This window comes from Propithecus coquereli, unplaced genomic scaffold (genome assembly GCF_000956105.1).
Source record: "Propithecus coquereli isolate 6110/MARCELLA unplaced genomic scaffold, Pcoq_1.0 Scaffold1, whole genome shotgun sequence".
Lineage (NCBI taxonomy): Eukaryota > Metazoa > Chordata > Mammalia > Primates > Indriidae > Propithecus > Propithecus coquereli.
In genome coordinates, this window is record NW_012133857.1 from 11138116 (window position 1) to 11156446 (window position 18331).

The 18331-nt window shown below is 37.2% G+C and overlaps 1 protein-coding gene across 5 annotated transcripts in view; it reads right to left on the reverse strand.

The window, feature by feature from the left end:
• The window catches only part of MAP4 (microtubule-associated protein 4), a 251453-nt gene that overhangs the window by 97693 nt on the left and 135429 nt on the right, over positions 1 to 18331 (reverse strand). For all 5 annotated transcript variants that reach the window (XM_012662867.1, XM_012662792.1, XM_012662942.1 and 2 more), the window contains exon 3: positions 13793 to 13855. In XM_012662867.1, coding sequence (XP_012518321.1) covers positions 13793 to 13855 — 63 coding nt within the window. The remainder of the gene's footprint in view (positions 1 to 13792; positions 13856 to 18331) is intronic.

An 18331-nucleotide genomic window follows, 5' to 3' on the forward strand; every position in this document is an offset into this window, starting at 1 on the left:
TGGCGGATGCCTGTAGTCCCAGCTACTCGGGAGGCTGAGGCAGGAGGATCGCTTGAGCCCAGGAGTTTGAGGTTGCTATGAGCTAGGCTGACGTCACGACACTCTAGCCGGGGCAACACAGTGAGACTCTGTCTCAGAAAAAAAAAAAGTGAACTACATTAAAAAAAAAAAGTCAACTATGTTTAATGAGGCAGAGATGCCAAAGCTTCCCTGGCAAGATGTAAAGGAGATAATCTAAAAGCTTAGGGAGATAGAAATGTTGGAAAGCATTTTTCATGTGTGACCTATGTTGCACAAAAAGGCCCAGAAGACATTCCTTTCACTCAGGCATTGATAAATACATTAGTAAGGAAAGTACCTTCATCTTTGAAAAGCTCTGTGGTTGCCCTCCTTTGCATACCTTTTCCCCTAGACCTGGGCGGGCAATTTTTATTTATAAAAGGCCAGATATAAATATTTTAGGCTTTACAGGCCATAAGGTCTCTGTCACAACCCTATGTGTGACCATAAGTGATGTCATTACTGATGTGGGTTCCCTGATTTCAATGGCGATGATGGGATCCTAGAATGGCAGAAGTCAAGCAGCAGAACTTAATCACCAAAGACAAGGTGAGAACATATACTATAAAGACAATAGGGTTGTACTGGTAATCAGAATACTTTGGCCCACCAACATCTTTGGCAGTAATCTATCACAGTATTCCATAGGCAGCCTATTAAAAGACACATTAATCTGTACGATTGAAAAAATTCTACCTCTGGTAATAAAAACCTGACTTGAAAAGTCATGACCTGGGCCGGGCACGGTGGCTCACACCTGTAATCCAGGCACTCTGGGAGGCCGAGGCGGGTGGATCGTTTGAGCTCAGGAGTTCAAGACCAGCCTGAGCAAGAGCGAGACTCCGTCTCTACTAAAAATAGAAAGAAATTAACTGGACAACTAAAAATATATATAGAAAAAATTAGCCGGGCATGGTGGCGCATGCCTGTAGTCCCAGCTACTCGGGAGGCTGAGGCAGGAGGATCACTTGAGCCCAGGAGTTTGAGGTTGCTGTGAGCTAGCCTGACACCACGGCACTCTAGCCAGGGCAACAGAGCCAGACTCTTGTCTCAAAAAAAAAAAAGAAGACCAATGTTGCAAAGTAAGCACAGGGGAGAAGCTGGAAAAGATGTGGTTAGAGAGATGACAGGAATATCATGGGGACTTGTGGTATTTGGTAAGGGACTTTGGCTTTTACTTTGAGATGGGGAACCACTGGATGGTCTGAACAAAAGAATAATATGATCTATGTACAGGACCACTCTGGATGTTTTTGAAAATATACTGCAGGGAGCAAACAAATGGAAGCAGGGAGACTAATTTGGGACTTATTAGTTATTACACTAGTCAAGGCTAGAGATGGTGGCTACAATCAGGGAGAGAGCAGTGGAGGTGGTGAGACACAGTCAGGTTTGAGATCCACTTTTCTGATAAACTACGTGTGGGGTGTGAGAAGGAGAAAGAATAGGAAAAGTCAAATGTTTTAGTTTGAATAACCAGAAGGACAGAATTTCTATTTAATGAGATGGGAAGCAGGTTTTTTTGTTTTGGGTTTTTTTTGGGGGGGGGGGTTGTGGGGGGAATCATGAGTTCAGTTTAGAACATCTCAAATTTGAGATGTCAAGTCTATATCCAAATTGAGATTTCAAGCTCTAATTTGAAATTCTCTTAGTTCTCACTCAACCTCCTTATGGAATTTAACCAATATTATATATGTTCTTACAAAATGTTCCTTTTAACTGTTTAGCATTTAACCAATGTTTATATATTTTGCATTTCTTTCTGCAAAGGGACAAACTAGAATAAATACACAAGATAGTTAACATATAAAGCATCACATTAATTCTAAAGGTCTGTAAGTATACACAATGGTTAATTTGAATAATGTGAAAAGGCTTTTTTGTTTCTTTTTTTTTGGAGAAAGGGTCTTGCTCTGTTGCTCAGGCTGGAGTGCGGTGGTGTGATCAATAGCTCACTTCAGCCTCCAAGTCCTGGGCTCAAGCGATCCTCCCATCTCAGCCTCCTAAGTAGCTGGGACTACAGGCATGTGCCACTATGCCCAGCTAATTTTTAAATTTTTTTTAGAGACAGGGTCTTGCTATGTTGCCTAGGCTGGTTTCAAACTCCTGGCCTCAAGTAATCCTCCCACCTCAGCCCCCCAGAGTGCTGGGATTACAAGTGTGAGCCACCGTGCCTGGCCTTTTTTTTTCCTTATATATGAGCTAGCATTTATTTATTTATATCTACCATTTTAACCATTTTTAAGTGTACAGTTCAGCGGTATTAAGTACATTCACGTTGTTGTGCAACCATCAGCACCATCCATCTCCAGAACCTTTTCATCCTACAAAACTGTACCAACTAAACCACAACTCCCATTCCCTCCTTCTCCCAGACCCTGGGAACGACCATTCTACTTTCTGTTTCTATGAATTTCACTACTCTAGGTACCTTGTATTAAGTGGAATCGTGGAGTATTTGTATTTTTGTGACTGGCTTTTTTCACTTAGCATATCTTCAAGGTTTATCCATGTTGTACCATGTCAGAATTTCCTTCCTTTTTAAGGCTGAGTAACATTCCATTGTATGGATGCACTATATTTTGTTTATCCATTCATGCGTTGATGGGACACTTCAGCTGATTTCACCTTTTGGCTATTGTGACTAATGCTGCTATTAACATGAGTATACAAATACCTATTCGAGTCTCTGCTTTCAATATCTTTGGGTATGTACCCAGAAGTCAGACTGCTAAATCATATGGTAATTCTATTTTTAATTTTTTGAGAAAAAAAATTTTTTTCACATAGCAGCTTTATCATTTTACATTCCTATCAGCAGTGTACAAGGGCTCCAATTTTTCCACATCCTCATGGACATTTGTCACTTTCTGTCTTTGTTTTATACTAACCATTCTAATAAGTATGAAGTGGTATCTCATTGTGGTTTTGATTTGCATTTCCCTAATGATTAATGAGGTTGAACATCTTTTCATGTGTTTCAGCCATTTCTATATCTTCTTTGAAGAAGTATGTATTCAAGTCCTTTGTCTATTTTTTAATTGGGTTTTTTGGTTACTGTTGACCTATAGGAGTTTGTTCTTTCTTTCTTTTTTTTTTTTTTTTAGGAGTTCTTTATAAATTCTGGATATTAATCCTTTAATTTTCATGTAGCCTAATTTATCTATTTTTTTCTTTCATTGCCTGTGCTTTTGGTGTCGTATCTAAGGAAACACCACCAATTCCAATGTCATGAAGCTGTTCCATGTATGCAAGAGTTTATTTCTGGGCTCTCTATTCTATTTCTTGGTCTATATGTCTATCTTTATGCCAGTACCACACTGTTTTGATTACTATAACATCAATGTAAGTTTTGAAATCACAAAGTAAAAGACTTCCAACTTTGTTCTTTTTCAAGACTGTTTTGGCTAGTCAGGATCCCCTGATATTCTGGAGGGATTTTTCTATTTCTGCAAAAAATATTACTGGGATTTTGAGGAAAAAATAATCTTTTAAAAAAGCACTTTAAATCTTCCTACCAGTGACTGACATTTCAAGTGCTGTTTTGGAGGCCCCTAGAAGCTCATAGTTGTAGTAATAATTTGTATGCATTCTTCTTATCCACACTCCATCATATTTCACAAGAAATTAATCCTTGAACAATGTAAAAAGCATGTAAAACTTAATTATCCAAATTAATCTTTTAAAACATTAAGATGAGAGCCCCAAAATATAGAAAACAAAAACTAACAACTGAAGGGAGAAATAGACTCTCCAACAGTAACTGTTGGAGACTGCAATATTCCACTTTCAATAATGGATAGAACAACTAGACAGAATATCAAGAAGGAAACAGAAGACCCAGACGTCACTAAAATCCAATTAGACCTAAGAGACATCTTTCAGAAACTTCCATCCAACAACAGCAGAATTACATTCTTCTCCAGGACAGACCATATGTTAGGCCATAAAACAAGCCACAATCTACTGAAAAAGATTGAAACCGTACAAAGTATGTTCTCTAAACACAATGAGATGATATTAGAAAGTAATAACAGAAAGAAGTTTAGGAAATTCACAAACATGTAGAAATTAACATACTGCTAAATAACAAATAGGTTAAAGAAATCACAGGAGAAATTAGAAAATACTTTCAGATGAATGAAAATGAAAATACAACATACCATAAGAGATTCAGCTATCAATCAACTCAGTGGCAAAGAAAAAAAGAGACAAACAAAAAAAAAAAGAGATTCAGCTATGGCAATGGTAAGGAGAAAATTTATAGCTATAAATGTCTATTAAAAAAATAATAAAAACCATCACAAATCAATAATATAACCTTCTACACCTTAAGAAACTAGAAAAAGAGCAAACTAAACCAAAAGCAAGCATAAGGAAGGAAATAATAAAGATTAGAATGGAAATAAATGAAATAGAGGAGAGAAAATACAGAAAGCTCATCAAAACCAAAAGTTGGTTTTTTGAAAAGATCAATGAAATTGACCAACCTTCTAGCTAGATTTATAAAGAAAAAAGGAGGGAGGACTCAAATTACTAAAATCATAAATGAAAGAGGAGACATCACTATGATTCTTGCAGAAATAAAAAGGTTTATAAGGGAATACTAAGAACAACTGTATACCAACAAATTATATAACCGATATGAAATGGACAGATTTCTAGAAACAAAGAAGTTACTACAACTGACTCAAGAAGAAAACATTAGGATGGGAAATTCCACAACTAACTTTTGTGGCTAGTTCTAGTTTCCAACAATCAGGCTTAAGAATTAGTGCCATAGTAGATGGAGTTCCTTCAAATTTTCCTATATAGAGTTCATGGATCTCATCCTCAATTTCATCCTGCACGGTAAGGTATAAACAGACAAATCTTATGTTAATAGAATCTTGGTTTGAATTAAACACTTGGTTAACTGGACACTTTTTGTGCCCTTGCCTCACAACCTTTGAGTCTACCATTTACTCTAGCTGCAGCATCTAGCTGCACATAGGTGTGATGTGACAACCCTATGTTAATCAAATCAAGAATTTTCTGTCCCACATCTTCTCTGATGCCAAGACATCTGCAGCCTAACACTGCACAAGTGCAAATCCAAGTGTAAGATATTTAACCAATGAGAGATGGTAAATGGCGAATAAATGTTACCCAATTCTATAACTGAGATGCTCAGGTAGAGAATTCAGAAAGGCATTCTACACAGTTCCTCAAAAGATCCCAAGAGGATTACGCCCTCTTTGCCCACCACAGTGACCAGGTAACTAGTTGCTTAGCACTACCAACTAGTGACTTAGTAACACTTCACTGTATTGCCTTTTCCTTTTCCCAATTTCACTTTTCCCAGTATCTTTCTTAGCACTACCAACTAGTGACTTGGTAACACTTCACTTTTTTTCCCAATTTCACTTTTCCCAGTATCTTTCTTAGCACTACCAACTAGTGACTTGGTAACATTGCCTTTTCCTTTTCCCAATTTCACTTTTCCCAGTATCCCACTCTTGTTCCCAGGGATCACTTCCTGAAATAATAAACTACCTACATGCTAGCCTACTACACATCTAGGCTATATGGTACAGCCTGTCGTTCCTAAGCTACAAACCTGTACAGCATGTTATTGAACTTAACACTGTAGGCAAATGTAATACAATGGTAAGTATTTGTGTACATATACATATCTAAACATAGAAAAGATACTGTAAAACTACAGTAATATAATCTTATGGGACCACTGTCATATATGCAGTCTGTTAACCAAAATGTCATTAGGTGGTACATGACTGTATTGTTATATATTCAAAGGGCTTTACAAACTCCAATGTGTTGGCCGGGCGTGGTGGCTCACGCCTGTAATCCTAGCACTCTGGGAGGCTGAGGCGGGCGGATTGTTTGAGCTCAGGAGTTCGAGACAAGCCTGAGCAAGAGCGAGACTCCATCTCTACTAAAAAAAAATAGAAAGAAATTATCTGGACAACTAAAAATATACATAAAAAATTAGCCGGGCATGGTTGCGCATGCCTGTAGTCCCAGCTACTCGGGAGGCCAAGGAAGGAGGCATACTTGAGCCCAGGAGTTTGAAGTTGCAGTGAGCTATGATGATACCACTGTACTCTAAGCTGGGCAACAGAGCAAGACCTTGTCTCAAAAAAGAAAAAAACCCAACAAAAAACAAAAAAACAAAAAACAAAAAAAAATCCCATCAGAATTATGGTTTCATTTAAAGCCCAGGAATAAGCAATTTTGTCTTATTCAATATAAAACCCCAACAGAAATTGAAATCAAATGGCTTACAGTATAATTAAATGCTTTGTTTAGAAAAGGGTTCTTAACTCAGTCCATGAGCTAGTTTCAAGTGAATCCTAAACACACTAGAAATAAATGTTAATATCTTATGTACAAGTATATGTGGATTTCTGAGGAGAAATTCTATATTTTTATCAGAAAACCATGAACCAAAAAAACTTTAAGAAACATTATCTGGACAACTAAAAATATACATAAAAAATTAGCCGGGCATGGTTGCGCATGCCTGTAGTCCCAGCTACCCGGGAGGCTGAGGCAGGAGGATTGCTTGAGCCCAGGAGTTTAAGGTTGCTGTGAGCTAGGCCGACGCCATGGCACTCACTCTAGCCAGGGCAACAGATGATGGTAGTTTATTGATGTGTCTCTAACATGCAACTCCATATCTAGAAAATGAAAGAAAAGAACTAAAGCTTTGTTTCAGGATTTTGGCTTGAGGGTGGGGGAGGAATGTCTTGCCATGTCTGTATCTAGGAATATAACGTGCAGCTTTATGTTTGGGCTTCATTTATGAGTTACAATGTCAACTTAAAAGTTGGCTCTAATAGCTGTTCAGAAACTCTAACATATCACATATTTATTTATCTGTTAAGATTTCACATTTTTGATGCTTTTGAATTTTTCTAAGGCTAAAACCTTTATATCCTACCTGATGAGACAGTGATGAAGCACACAGGATACCTTCTGTGTCGTGACATCCTAACAATGTTTTACTGTTTCACTGCTGGTATGATCTTGGGGATTGACATCACACCACATGCACAACATATAGCACAATAATAAACCATTTACCTACTCTGATCACAGTGGACACAGCCAGTAACACTGCCATTTCCAGAGCACTTAGTGCAATGCATCTAGTCCCAAACACTGTAAATAACAGTAATCTCCATGGTAGCACAGACGTTTATCCCACAAATAAATTGTAGTTAAGTTTTGTTAAGCCCTCACCGTAATAGAAACAACAGCAATATAAAATCGAAGATAATCCAGTTTACACATGACTTAGGAATAAAACTAACACTCTGTGCCTGCCCTCCTAGTCCTGTGACTTTTCCTAGAATACTCTCTAATCTTCCAGCCCCACCATATGATCAAGTCAACAAGGAGGAAGAATTCAAATGTAGCTAGCTTTCATCTATCAACGATAAATACACTAACAAAATCCAAGAATTGTCCCCATCACAAAGCTTTACTCCTAGGGTACTTACTAGGGATTGTGAATTATTCTTTATAGTGTTTGAATTCTTATGTTTCAAACCTCAGAATAGATTACTGAGCTGTATTAATAAAAAGAAACCTAAGAATATTAAATTGACGCCGGGCGCAGTGGCTCACGCCTGTAATCCTAGCACTTTGGGAGACCGAGGCGGGCGGATCGTTTGAGCTCAGGAGTTCGAGACCAGCCTGAGCAAAAGCGAGACCCCGTCTCTACCAAAAATAGAAAGAAATTAATTGGACAGCTAAAAATAAATAGAAAAAAAAAATTAGCCGGGCATGGTGGCGCATTCCTGTAGTTCCAGCTACCTGGGAGGCTGAGGCAGTAGGATTGCTTGAGCCCAGGAGTCTGAGGTTGCTGTGAGCCAGGCTGACGCCACAGCACTCACTCTAGCCAGGGCAACAAAGTGAGACTCTGTCTCAAAAAAATAAATAAATAAAATAAATAAAAAATAAAAATTAAATTGAGCTCTTAATAAAAATAAATATTTGCCAAGTTTAAAAAGCTCCTTATGTCAGGCAAATTACTTAGACATAGAATCTTTTAATGTCTTAATTCAGTCAACATATTACATTTGCAAACCTATCTACTGCAAAGAAACACTAACCCAGAATGGGTAGGGAATTGGACATTGTGTTGAATTCTTCCCAGATAAAGCATACTGGATTATCAAATAATAAAATTACAAAACTAAATGTTACTGAATATAGCAAATTTTATTTGATAATTCAGGATGCATTTTAGGAAGACTGTGAATGTGAATTTTAATTGGACTAAACAAAAGGTAGTGCTAGAAATATCTAATAAATGCAATATTAGAAAGTAGCTAGCAATAACTGACATACTATGGATACTGTCTTTTGAAATAACTGCTTATTGTCACTCTGTCAACTGTCTTTCTCACCAGATGTTATTTAAATATCAATAGTCATTTGAGCTTCTTAACTCTTACAGATTCTGGATAAAAGGGAGTTTGCACTGAGAATTAAAGACAACAACATAAGTAAAAGAGCATGGCAAAAAGGTAAAAAGTCCAAGCAATTCCAGAATTATTATGGGTGGAATCAGAAGCTACATTAAACCTAGAACTTGGGCCTCAAGAGTCTTTACCAAACTTGTGTTTTAGTCACATTTTACTTCAATAATTGAGACTCCAACCAAAATCCAGTCCATTTCATGTTAATGTAAGATGTTTATTTGTGTAATTTATTTAACACAATAATCACATTAAAATGTCCCCATATACAAACTGCTGAAGTCTAAAGTCACAAAAAATACAAACTTAAGTACATGAATAAAGTTATAAAAATGTTATTTAAAAACAAAGTTCTATATCTTCAACATTGGGCCAAAATAGGAAAAAAAGGGAGAAAGAGTGCATATGAAAAATACCACATTTCGATAAAGCAGCCTCACCAGTGAGATACTGAGCCACTCGGGCCAATACGGCATTTCATTATGGGACTGGCTACTTCATATAAAATTATATGTGAAACATTAAATTTATTTCTTTCAAAATGAAACATCCAAGTGAAACAGAGCTAACAATATATACCAAATTTTAGTTGGCTGCTAGTAGAAAATTTAAACAATTCCATAAATTCAAAAAGAAAATATTTGGAAAAAAATTTCAAACAAAAATAAACATAACCAAATGAAATAAAAATGGAATAAATTAATGTCAATCATGAAGTGTGAATGTGTGTAACAGAGAGTTGTACCCAGGTTTCTCCACCCACCTATCATTTATACAAGCTACAGGGAATGGTTAGAAGGAATAGAAAGATGCCAAACATGATTTTAAAAAGCCCATACTACAAGTTTTGAAAAGTCCCCTGGCCAACCCCACCACCACCACCAAAACCAACACAATAAATAAATACACACCAAAGGGAAAGAGCTGTGTTTTATTTGATGGTGTGCTGTCCTATAGAAAAAGAGTTTTCACATTTTATCAACTGCTTAGAATATAACGATAACCTCTTCCCTCTAAAATGTACCTCTTTCAAATGCCTTCTGTCCAGAGCCCATAGAAGGCATTGCTGGCAGAGAAACTGGGCCTTTTAACCAGATCCCTGTAGAAGATGGAATGCTTCCTAAATTCCAGAAGTCACTGCAGGGGACTCAGTTTAAACTTTCATGATACTCTGATTTTACCATCACAAAAGTAGTTTGTATCAGAGGATCTAAAACAATATATGTCTGAAAATCTTCCTCAGAACATGGTGCCAATTATTTCTTTTAATCTGAAATAATCAGTACCTTGGAAGTTATAAAAACCTGATAATCAGTAAGAGGATAGAAAATTAAAAAGTATTTGACATTTCAGATTTTAAACCAGAACTCTCCTAAGATTTCAAAACACGGCCCATGATTTATGTTCTAACAGTCAGATCAAAGGTTATCATTGTAGAGGTTACAAGATATGTATCTCAAATGGTTCTAAATTTTATTTTAGCTTACTAATGTATGGAAAAATGAGGATCGAGAATAAGAAAGTCCCATTGAGACAATCCTCAGAATGTGTTCATGGTAAAGGACTTTTGACTTCATGTGTGACCCACCAATCCCATTGGCATGCTGCATAAATAAAAAGACACCTCCAAAGTTCAAAGAGATACTAATCCTAAACAGAGTTAAAGTCCAATTAGACAATCATTTCATTAGAAACCTGCTAAATTGGCTGTGGTTCTTAAATGTGCTACAATTTAGTTTCATTCTGGTGTTAGAGAAAAAGTTAAGTTTTTATCTGGGTCAACATCCCAATATTCTAAGACAGGATTCAAGAGCATTATAACTCAGTTCCACTTTTTTAAGCTTATCAATTCTTATTTTGATAGTTCATGACCATATTCAAAAAGTAACTAGTTATAAAATTCTATACATAATAATAAGGTTGTCAAATTTTCAGAAGAATCTAAGCCTAAACAAATAGATCATAATTTCATAATAAAAACAATTTTGGCCCAACTTGCAAATAACCAAGGATAATTTAATTTGGAGAAATACTTTCCAAGCCTTAATCAGAGCTACTCTAAATTTGAAAATTTGTAATTAAAATAGCTATCATTATTCAGATTTTAGTAAGGTACAGAGAAACACAGGGGTAGCCTGAAAGATTAACCTTCCCTAAAGGCAAGCTCACAGAGGGAAAGAGGAGGGAGAAGAAAAGGAAATTCACTGCAGTACTGGTGGCCTCAACCCCTTTATGAAAGCACAGGTTCTCATCTGGTGTGATAATATCCTCATTCATGTTGAAGATTCGAAAACCAAATTAAAAACGTCAACTAAAAATGTTTAAATTAAAAAAAAAATGAGATTGAATTAAATGATAAAATAAAATTTAAAAGAGAATAAGAAATAAAAGACATTAGATGATGTTTATAAAAATACTAAAATTAAAAAGAATTCATCTTGCATTTTGTGCTCACAAAGGGAAATGAGGTTCCATCAAGCCCTGCAGAACACAAGAGGAAGCAGGTGGTTTGCTCAGGCATCAGCAGAAATAGGCCCCTCAGCTTCTTCTACATCGTGTCCAGGAAGGAAAAGCAAAGCTCTGCAAAATGCTGAAGGTTTTAGAAGTATAACGATGCTTAGGAAAGATCACTGGTCTGGTGTTGCAGCAACCCCAGTGTTGAGAGACACGCTAGGCTTCTAGGAGGAGAAAAATAGAAAGGGAGGAAGAAGTAGGAAGGGGAAGGAAAGGGTGGGAAAGCACAGGTCATTAGTAAACAGCAAGTTCAACACAGCAAGATGCTCATAAACCCTTTATATGTTATTAATGGAGCCGGTCTCTCTTAGGAATATAGATAATGTTCTGAGGGAAATAGAAATGGGAATTTTCAAAATGGTAGAGTTAGATGCTCCAGTTAATGATGGCCAAATTATACGATCCCAAAACATGCAATCTTCACCCTCTCCTCATACCTCCCTCCCCCAAAGAAACATGCATATTTTCAGTAAAGTACCTGCTTGAACACAGCTAAGAAGTCAAATTCAGAACCCAAACAACCTGGTGTGCAAACTACATACTACCTAAGGGTAGCGAGGTATCCAAGAGCAGAGAGACCCACTCTCATAATGCCACTGGGCAGTTCGTAAAGAGCTCAATTCTTTTTTGTCACCAGGGAACTAAAAGTCTTGAAACAGTAAGGGCCAGGCTGCATGTTTTTCCTCTTCTTTTTCTGCACTAGTAAGACTTGGCAGTGGGGAATAACTGCTACATAGACTTACAGAGTTTGAGTCTCCTTTGGTCGGACTTGACATGCTACTGGAGAAGAAACCTGCTATAGCTTTGACAGATGTTTCCTTCCTAGATAAAATAGCATCTATGACTCTTTTCAAAATTTTTTTCTTTTGAGACTGGGTCTCACTCTGTTGCCCCAGGTAGTGTGCACAGTGGCGTCATCATAGCTCACTGCAACCTCAAACTCCTGGGCTCAACTGATCTTCCTGCCTCAGCCTCCCAAGAAGCTAGGACTATAGGCTAATTTTTCTATTTTTAGTAGAGACAGGGTCTTGCTTTTTCAAGCTGGCCTCGAACTCCTGACCTCAAGTAATCCTCCTGTCTTGGCCTCCCAGAGTGCTAGGATTACAGATGTGAGCCACTGTGCCTGGCCCAGCACCTACTCTTTCAACTGGCTAATCAAATCAATCCCCTCCAGCCTTTCCCTATGTTGGCATTGTCTCCTGGTTAAAGAAAGCTGAATTTACTCATTTGTTAAAAGTTCATGTTCTGGCTGGTCCAATGGTAGTGGGTTATCAAAACTTGTTACCATTAGTGTCACTAAAGTTGGTATACAAACCCCCCACTGCTCAATTTGACTGGCTAAAAAAATAAAAAATAAAAATAAATAAAGTTCATGTTCAAGCTGCTGCTTCTCTAATCACAGGGATTTTGGCATAAATGTTTTCTTAAAACCAATTACACAGATGACTTTGCTTTCAAAGTGGCACAGAAACAGTCAATACTGCATATGACTGAGATTACCAAAGAAATACAAAATGATAGTTCACAAAACATGAAGATAAGGTGGACCTTCTGGTTGTTTATAGCTTCTAAAGTAAAGAGTACCTAATTTATGAGTTGCTAATACAAATAGTAATGTCACTGGGTAAACAAACATTCACAACAAATAGAACCTAGTCATCAATAAATCTGAGGTAGGAAGAAGATATATACAATATTTCCTCAGGTCACAGAATAAAGAATAAATCCTGGAATAACTGCTTATTGCTAATGGAAGGCTTTTTGGAAGCCTTAGAAATCAAGAAATCCTGTGGTAGTTTAAGGAAAAGGTTCTTACAGCTGAGGTGTGCATACAAGAAGAGAAACACAGAAACAGTACACGCCTAGTGCTTACCTCCACTGCAGTAACATGAATCAAATTAATGTGCCCCAGTTAAGTGCACACTCCGCTGCAGAGAACAGTGTGCTTGATTATTCGAAGTCAACTCATTTGGGTCAACAATGTCAGCCTGATCACAACCGCAAATTAAGTGCAGTTATTTATAAAAATACAACACAAGACTCCCACATTGGCTACCTAAGAAAAGATTTATATAGTACATCCCCATGGAGTCCTGCTACTGCTGAGAATTTTGCTCACTACAAAGACACTGGGGCAGGGAGTTGGTGCTATTATGAGGTGGGAACCCACAGGAACTCAGTACTAACTGATAGAATATCAAAGCCCTAGTAATAGACCAGATGTTAAATTTAGTGACAAATTTCAAAAGCAACAGTTAAAGTAAAGATAAAGGTAAAACAGACCAAGGGCAAAAGAGAAGGAAAGAATTTATAATTTTTTGCTCACAGGTTTCCTAATGTTGAGCTGTAGAAAGTAAACTGAGTGCAATGTGCGTTCAGGGACGACACCTGCCTTAAAGAGTCATAGTGGCAGAATGCCTCCCATGTAACATATTTTGATGATGATTATTCTGCATCTATAAGAGCATTTTTAAGATTGATCCAGCTCTTGTGTGGTACAGCTCCAACAAATATTCAAGGAATGTCAAAGGAGGCTCATTCTTCTCTTTCCATTGTTAGAGATTTTATGTGGCAGATACCTGGGTTTAAATACATCCAACAAGAGTAATACCACCATCAAAAATAAGTCATACGCTTCCATGAACAATCCTTCTCAAAGGAGCTTATCAAGATGTTTACTGTGACTGTTTCACCCACACATTTGGGGAATCTTGGGAACTACTTACCTGTAGTATTATTTCCTTCTATTCCATGATCACCATTGGCTAGCACTGTTGGTTTAGGAGTATCTGCAACAATCACAAAGAATAAATTACCCATTGTGACAGATAGAAAAATGAAAAAAAGATCCAATTACTGTCTTACTAATTAGAATTTTTGTCACTCTTAATAGTATTAGCTGAAAGCACTTAAAAACTGTCCAAAATTTAAAGATTCACTAAAAGAAAACCCAGAAACAGAATAGAACTGAGTCATTAATTCTCAGGGTACCCAAGCTCTGTTAAGTACCACTTCTACGGGACGGCTCTCCATAATAGCAAGTCTGTCTTTTTTAAGCTGTAAATGGTCAAAGATTACCATTAAATTCAATAAAACCATCTTGAAACACCACAAGTTTAGTATCAGTGATTCAAATCAAATGCTCCAAGGACACAGGGCCATTTAAAACAACTCCCACACAGGAAAACCAGGACACATCCCTGCTCCTGGAGGTCATCAGCAGCACTTCTGGAAGCAGAGGACTACTTTTTCTTTAGCTATTCAAATAGGGTGTAGTTCTGTCTTATTCTCTAATGACTAAAGATAATGAGCATGTTTTCATGTGTTTATTTGCCACCCCCTTCTCTTCTTTGGTGAAGTGAATGGTCAAATTTTCTGAATATGTTATAATTGAATTGTTTGTTTTCCTATTATTGAGTTTTGAGTAGTTTTCATATATCCCAAAAATCAGTACTTTATCAGATGAATTTTCTAAACATTTTCTCCCAATCTTTAACTTGTACTGTATTTTCATTTTCTTAACTGTCTTTCAAAGAGCAAAAACTTTAAATTTTGATGATGTCTAATTTATCTTATTTTCTTTCATGGATTGAGCTTTTGATGAGGTATCTAAGAAATGTTTGCCTAACTTAGGGTCATATGATTTTTTAGCACATTTTCCTCCAGAAGTTTTATAATTTTCAAACTTAGGTTTCACATTGAGGCCCATGATATATCTGGAGCTAAATTTTGTATATGGTATAAGATGTAGGTCTAGGTTTTATTTTTGTAGATGGGCATCTAATTGTGCCAGCATCATTTGCTGAAAAGACTATCCTTATTCTATTCAATTGCCTCTGTACCTTTGTGAAAAATCAATTCACCATATTATGTGTGGGCCTATTTCTGGGCTCTCTATTCTGTTCCATTGATCTATCCATTTTGCCAATATCACATTGTCTTGATTACCATATTTACATAGTATAGTCTTAAAGTAAGGTAATATGAGTCCCCCAACTTGGGTCTTTTTCAAAATTATTTTGCTTCTTTGCTTTTCCATATAAATTTCAGAATCAGTTATTAATTTATACAAAAAATCTTCATAGGATCTTATTTGCAATTGCACTAAATATACAGATCAATTTGAGGATGTACAACCTTTTCTGAAAGGTTCTGACTGTATCTAACATTTCAGCAACCTGTCTAGCTCTGTAGTCAACCTACTGACCCAAGAGTCTCGTACAAATCATTCTCAAGAACCTCACAAATATATTTCTCATATGACAACACATGAAAATCTAGAACATATGCTACTAAAATATAAAATGTAAGATTTTACTTTGGAAGACAACAAACAAATGCTGTCCAACCCTTTGGCCTCCACAAATACAAGGCAGAAATCTTTCATACAAATTTCTCATTGAAAATGTCATTTATTCTGTTATCTCAGAGGAACAATCAAAGAGAACAACCTAAAAGAATAAGCCAATTAAATGGAAGAAAAAGAAGGAAATACAGAAGTGAAAGATAATAGACTTCTATTAAATATCCACCGACTATGTAACACACACCCTGCTAAGTCTTTACACACTGTATTTCACTTATTCAGAGAGATGCCAAAACGCTCCATCCCACATTTGGCATAAATAAATTCCCTTTCACATTCACATAAGAATCTTACAGGATTTATTCTTCCTAGCTCAAGAAAGAATGCATATTTTTAAAAATCTGCTTCATTTTAAAATTCGTATTTAAGAACATGGAAATTACAAAAATTGATATATCATGAGAGTAGTATGAGAGCAGCCATTAGAGTGATAAAACCTTTTTAAAACTTGATAATAATCAGTGTTGGCAAGGGTGTGGGAAAACAGGTACTCTCAAACACCATTTGGGGGACTATAAATTGGAACAACCTTTTTTATGAGACAATTTGGCAGTCTATTAAATTTTGAAATACTCACTTAACTCAACAATGCATTTTAGGTATTTAGTTCACAAAGTGAAATAAAAGTATACAAAACTGAATGTGAACAGAATGCTTATTATAGCATTGTTTTAAAGTAACAGGCCAGGCGCGGTGGCTCATGCCTGTAATCCTGGCACTCTGGGAGGCTCAGACGGGTGGATCGTTCAAGGTCAGGAGTTCGAGACCAGCCTGAGCAAGAGCGAGACCCCGTCTTTACCAAGAAATAGAAAGAAATGATCTGGACAGCTAAAAATATATATATAGAAAAAATTAGCTGGGCATGGTGGCGCATACCTGTAGTCCCAGCTACTCGGGAGGCTGAGGCAGTAGGATTGCTTGAGCCCAGGAGTTTGAGGTTACTGTGACCTAGGCTGACGCCACGGCATTCTAGCCTGGGCTGAGTGAGACTCTGTCTCAAAAAAAAAAAACAAAAAACAAATGCCAGCTGGGCATGGTGGCTCACACCTATAATCCTAGCCCTCTGGGAGGCCAAGGTAGGAGGATTGCTTGAGATCAGGAGTTCAAGAGCAGCCTGAGCAAGAGCGAGATGCCATCTCTACTAAAAATAGAAAAAATTAGCCAGTCTACTAAAAATACAAATAAAAAATTAGCCAGGCGTGGTGGCTCACACCTGTATTCCCAGCTACTTGGGAGGCTGGGGCAGGAGGATCACTTGAGCCCAGCAGTTTGAGGTTGCTGTGAGCTAGGCTGATGCCACGGCAATCTAGCCCGGGCAACAGAGTGAGACTCTGTCTCAAAAAAATAAATAAATAACAAACGCCCACCAACAGATTCACTATATTATTATAAAAATAGTATGCAGTATTAAATGAGGTAGCTCTTCATGTTACTGATAAAGGAAGATGCCAGGACATACTAAGAAAAAAATAAAAAAGTAAATGTGGTATAATAGCATTTTGAATACCCTCAAAAAAAAAAAATCACCACATACATAACTAATCAGAAAAAAGAAAGAAAAAATATATACCAAACATCATTGATAATTGCTAAGGAATGGAGTGCAGGTGTTAGGGGAAAAGACTTTCCAAAGTCCTGTTATAACTGAGCACATTAAAGAATCTAAGAGTGGATAAAAACAGGAAACTAAGGCACATATGTTAGCTTCAACATACTACCACAAGTATTTAAAAACAGCAGAAAAGATTGTTTAAAAGAATAACATAAAAAGGCCAGGCACAGTGGGTCATGCCTGTAAATCCCAGTGTTTGAGGCCAAGAGTTTGAGACCAGCCTAGGCAACATAGCAAGACCACCCCCCTACAAAAAATTTAAGGAAAAAAAAATTAGCCGGGCATGGTAGCATTAGCCTGTAGTCCCAGCTACTGGGTAGGCTTAGGCTGAAGCAGCAGGATCGCTTGAGTCCAGGAGTTGGAGGCTGCAGTGAGCTATGATGACACCACTGCACTCCAGCTTGGGAAACAGAACGAGACCCTGTCTCAAAAATTTAAAAAAAAGTGTAAAAAAAAAAAAAAGATATAGAAATCCAGAAGAGTACCCTCCAGTGGACCAGAAATTAGGAGTAATATCCAGGAAAATGAAAGCAAATAAAACTGCACTGAAGTAGAAACCACAGCCCAGAGAAGGCAAAGGAAAGCAGAACTCCAATGAACTCTAAGCTTACAGGCAGCAGAGGTGTTGGGTACTCCATTAGAAGCTGCCAGGCTGGTTCCCATGTTCCCCATGCTTTTCTTCCCACACCCCTACAATAGTCAGCTTTGTGCCAACACCCAGATAGGAATGGAGACTGGATGCTTTGGCAAATAAGTAAGTTACTTTGTCAGGTGACCAGTGATACCCAGAGGAGTGGGGAGCCCTCATGCCCAGAGGGATTATCCATCCACTGGCATTATCCACCTGGTAGCACTGTCTCATACTAGTCAGAGTCAGGGGGTAGAAAACAGTTATGCATCATAGGGTATCTCAAACAGACAGTACTTCAAATAACTGAGGAAAACTACTACTCCCACCACCCCCAAAGGCATCACAAAGAGAATAAATACCATCCATGGAAACAATGCTGATATAGCAAATAGAAGACTTTTTAAAAGAAACAATACATCATTTCCCTCAGGAAGAGAAGAGAAAATATCACACATTCATGGAACAAAAGCAAGCTCTCATGAGTGGTTTTTGTAAATTAGATGGTTTCTGATTCTTTATTTTAATCAAAATGGGAAGAGGTATAATGGAGTTGTTATCTCATACAAAACAGAATAATTTTTTATAATATTATACTATGGCATTCTTAACACATAAGTATTGAGAACAATGTCATAATAAAGCTTCTATTCCCACAT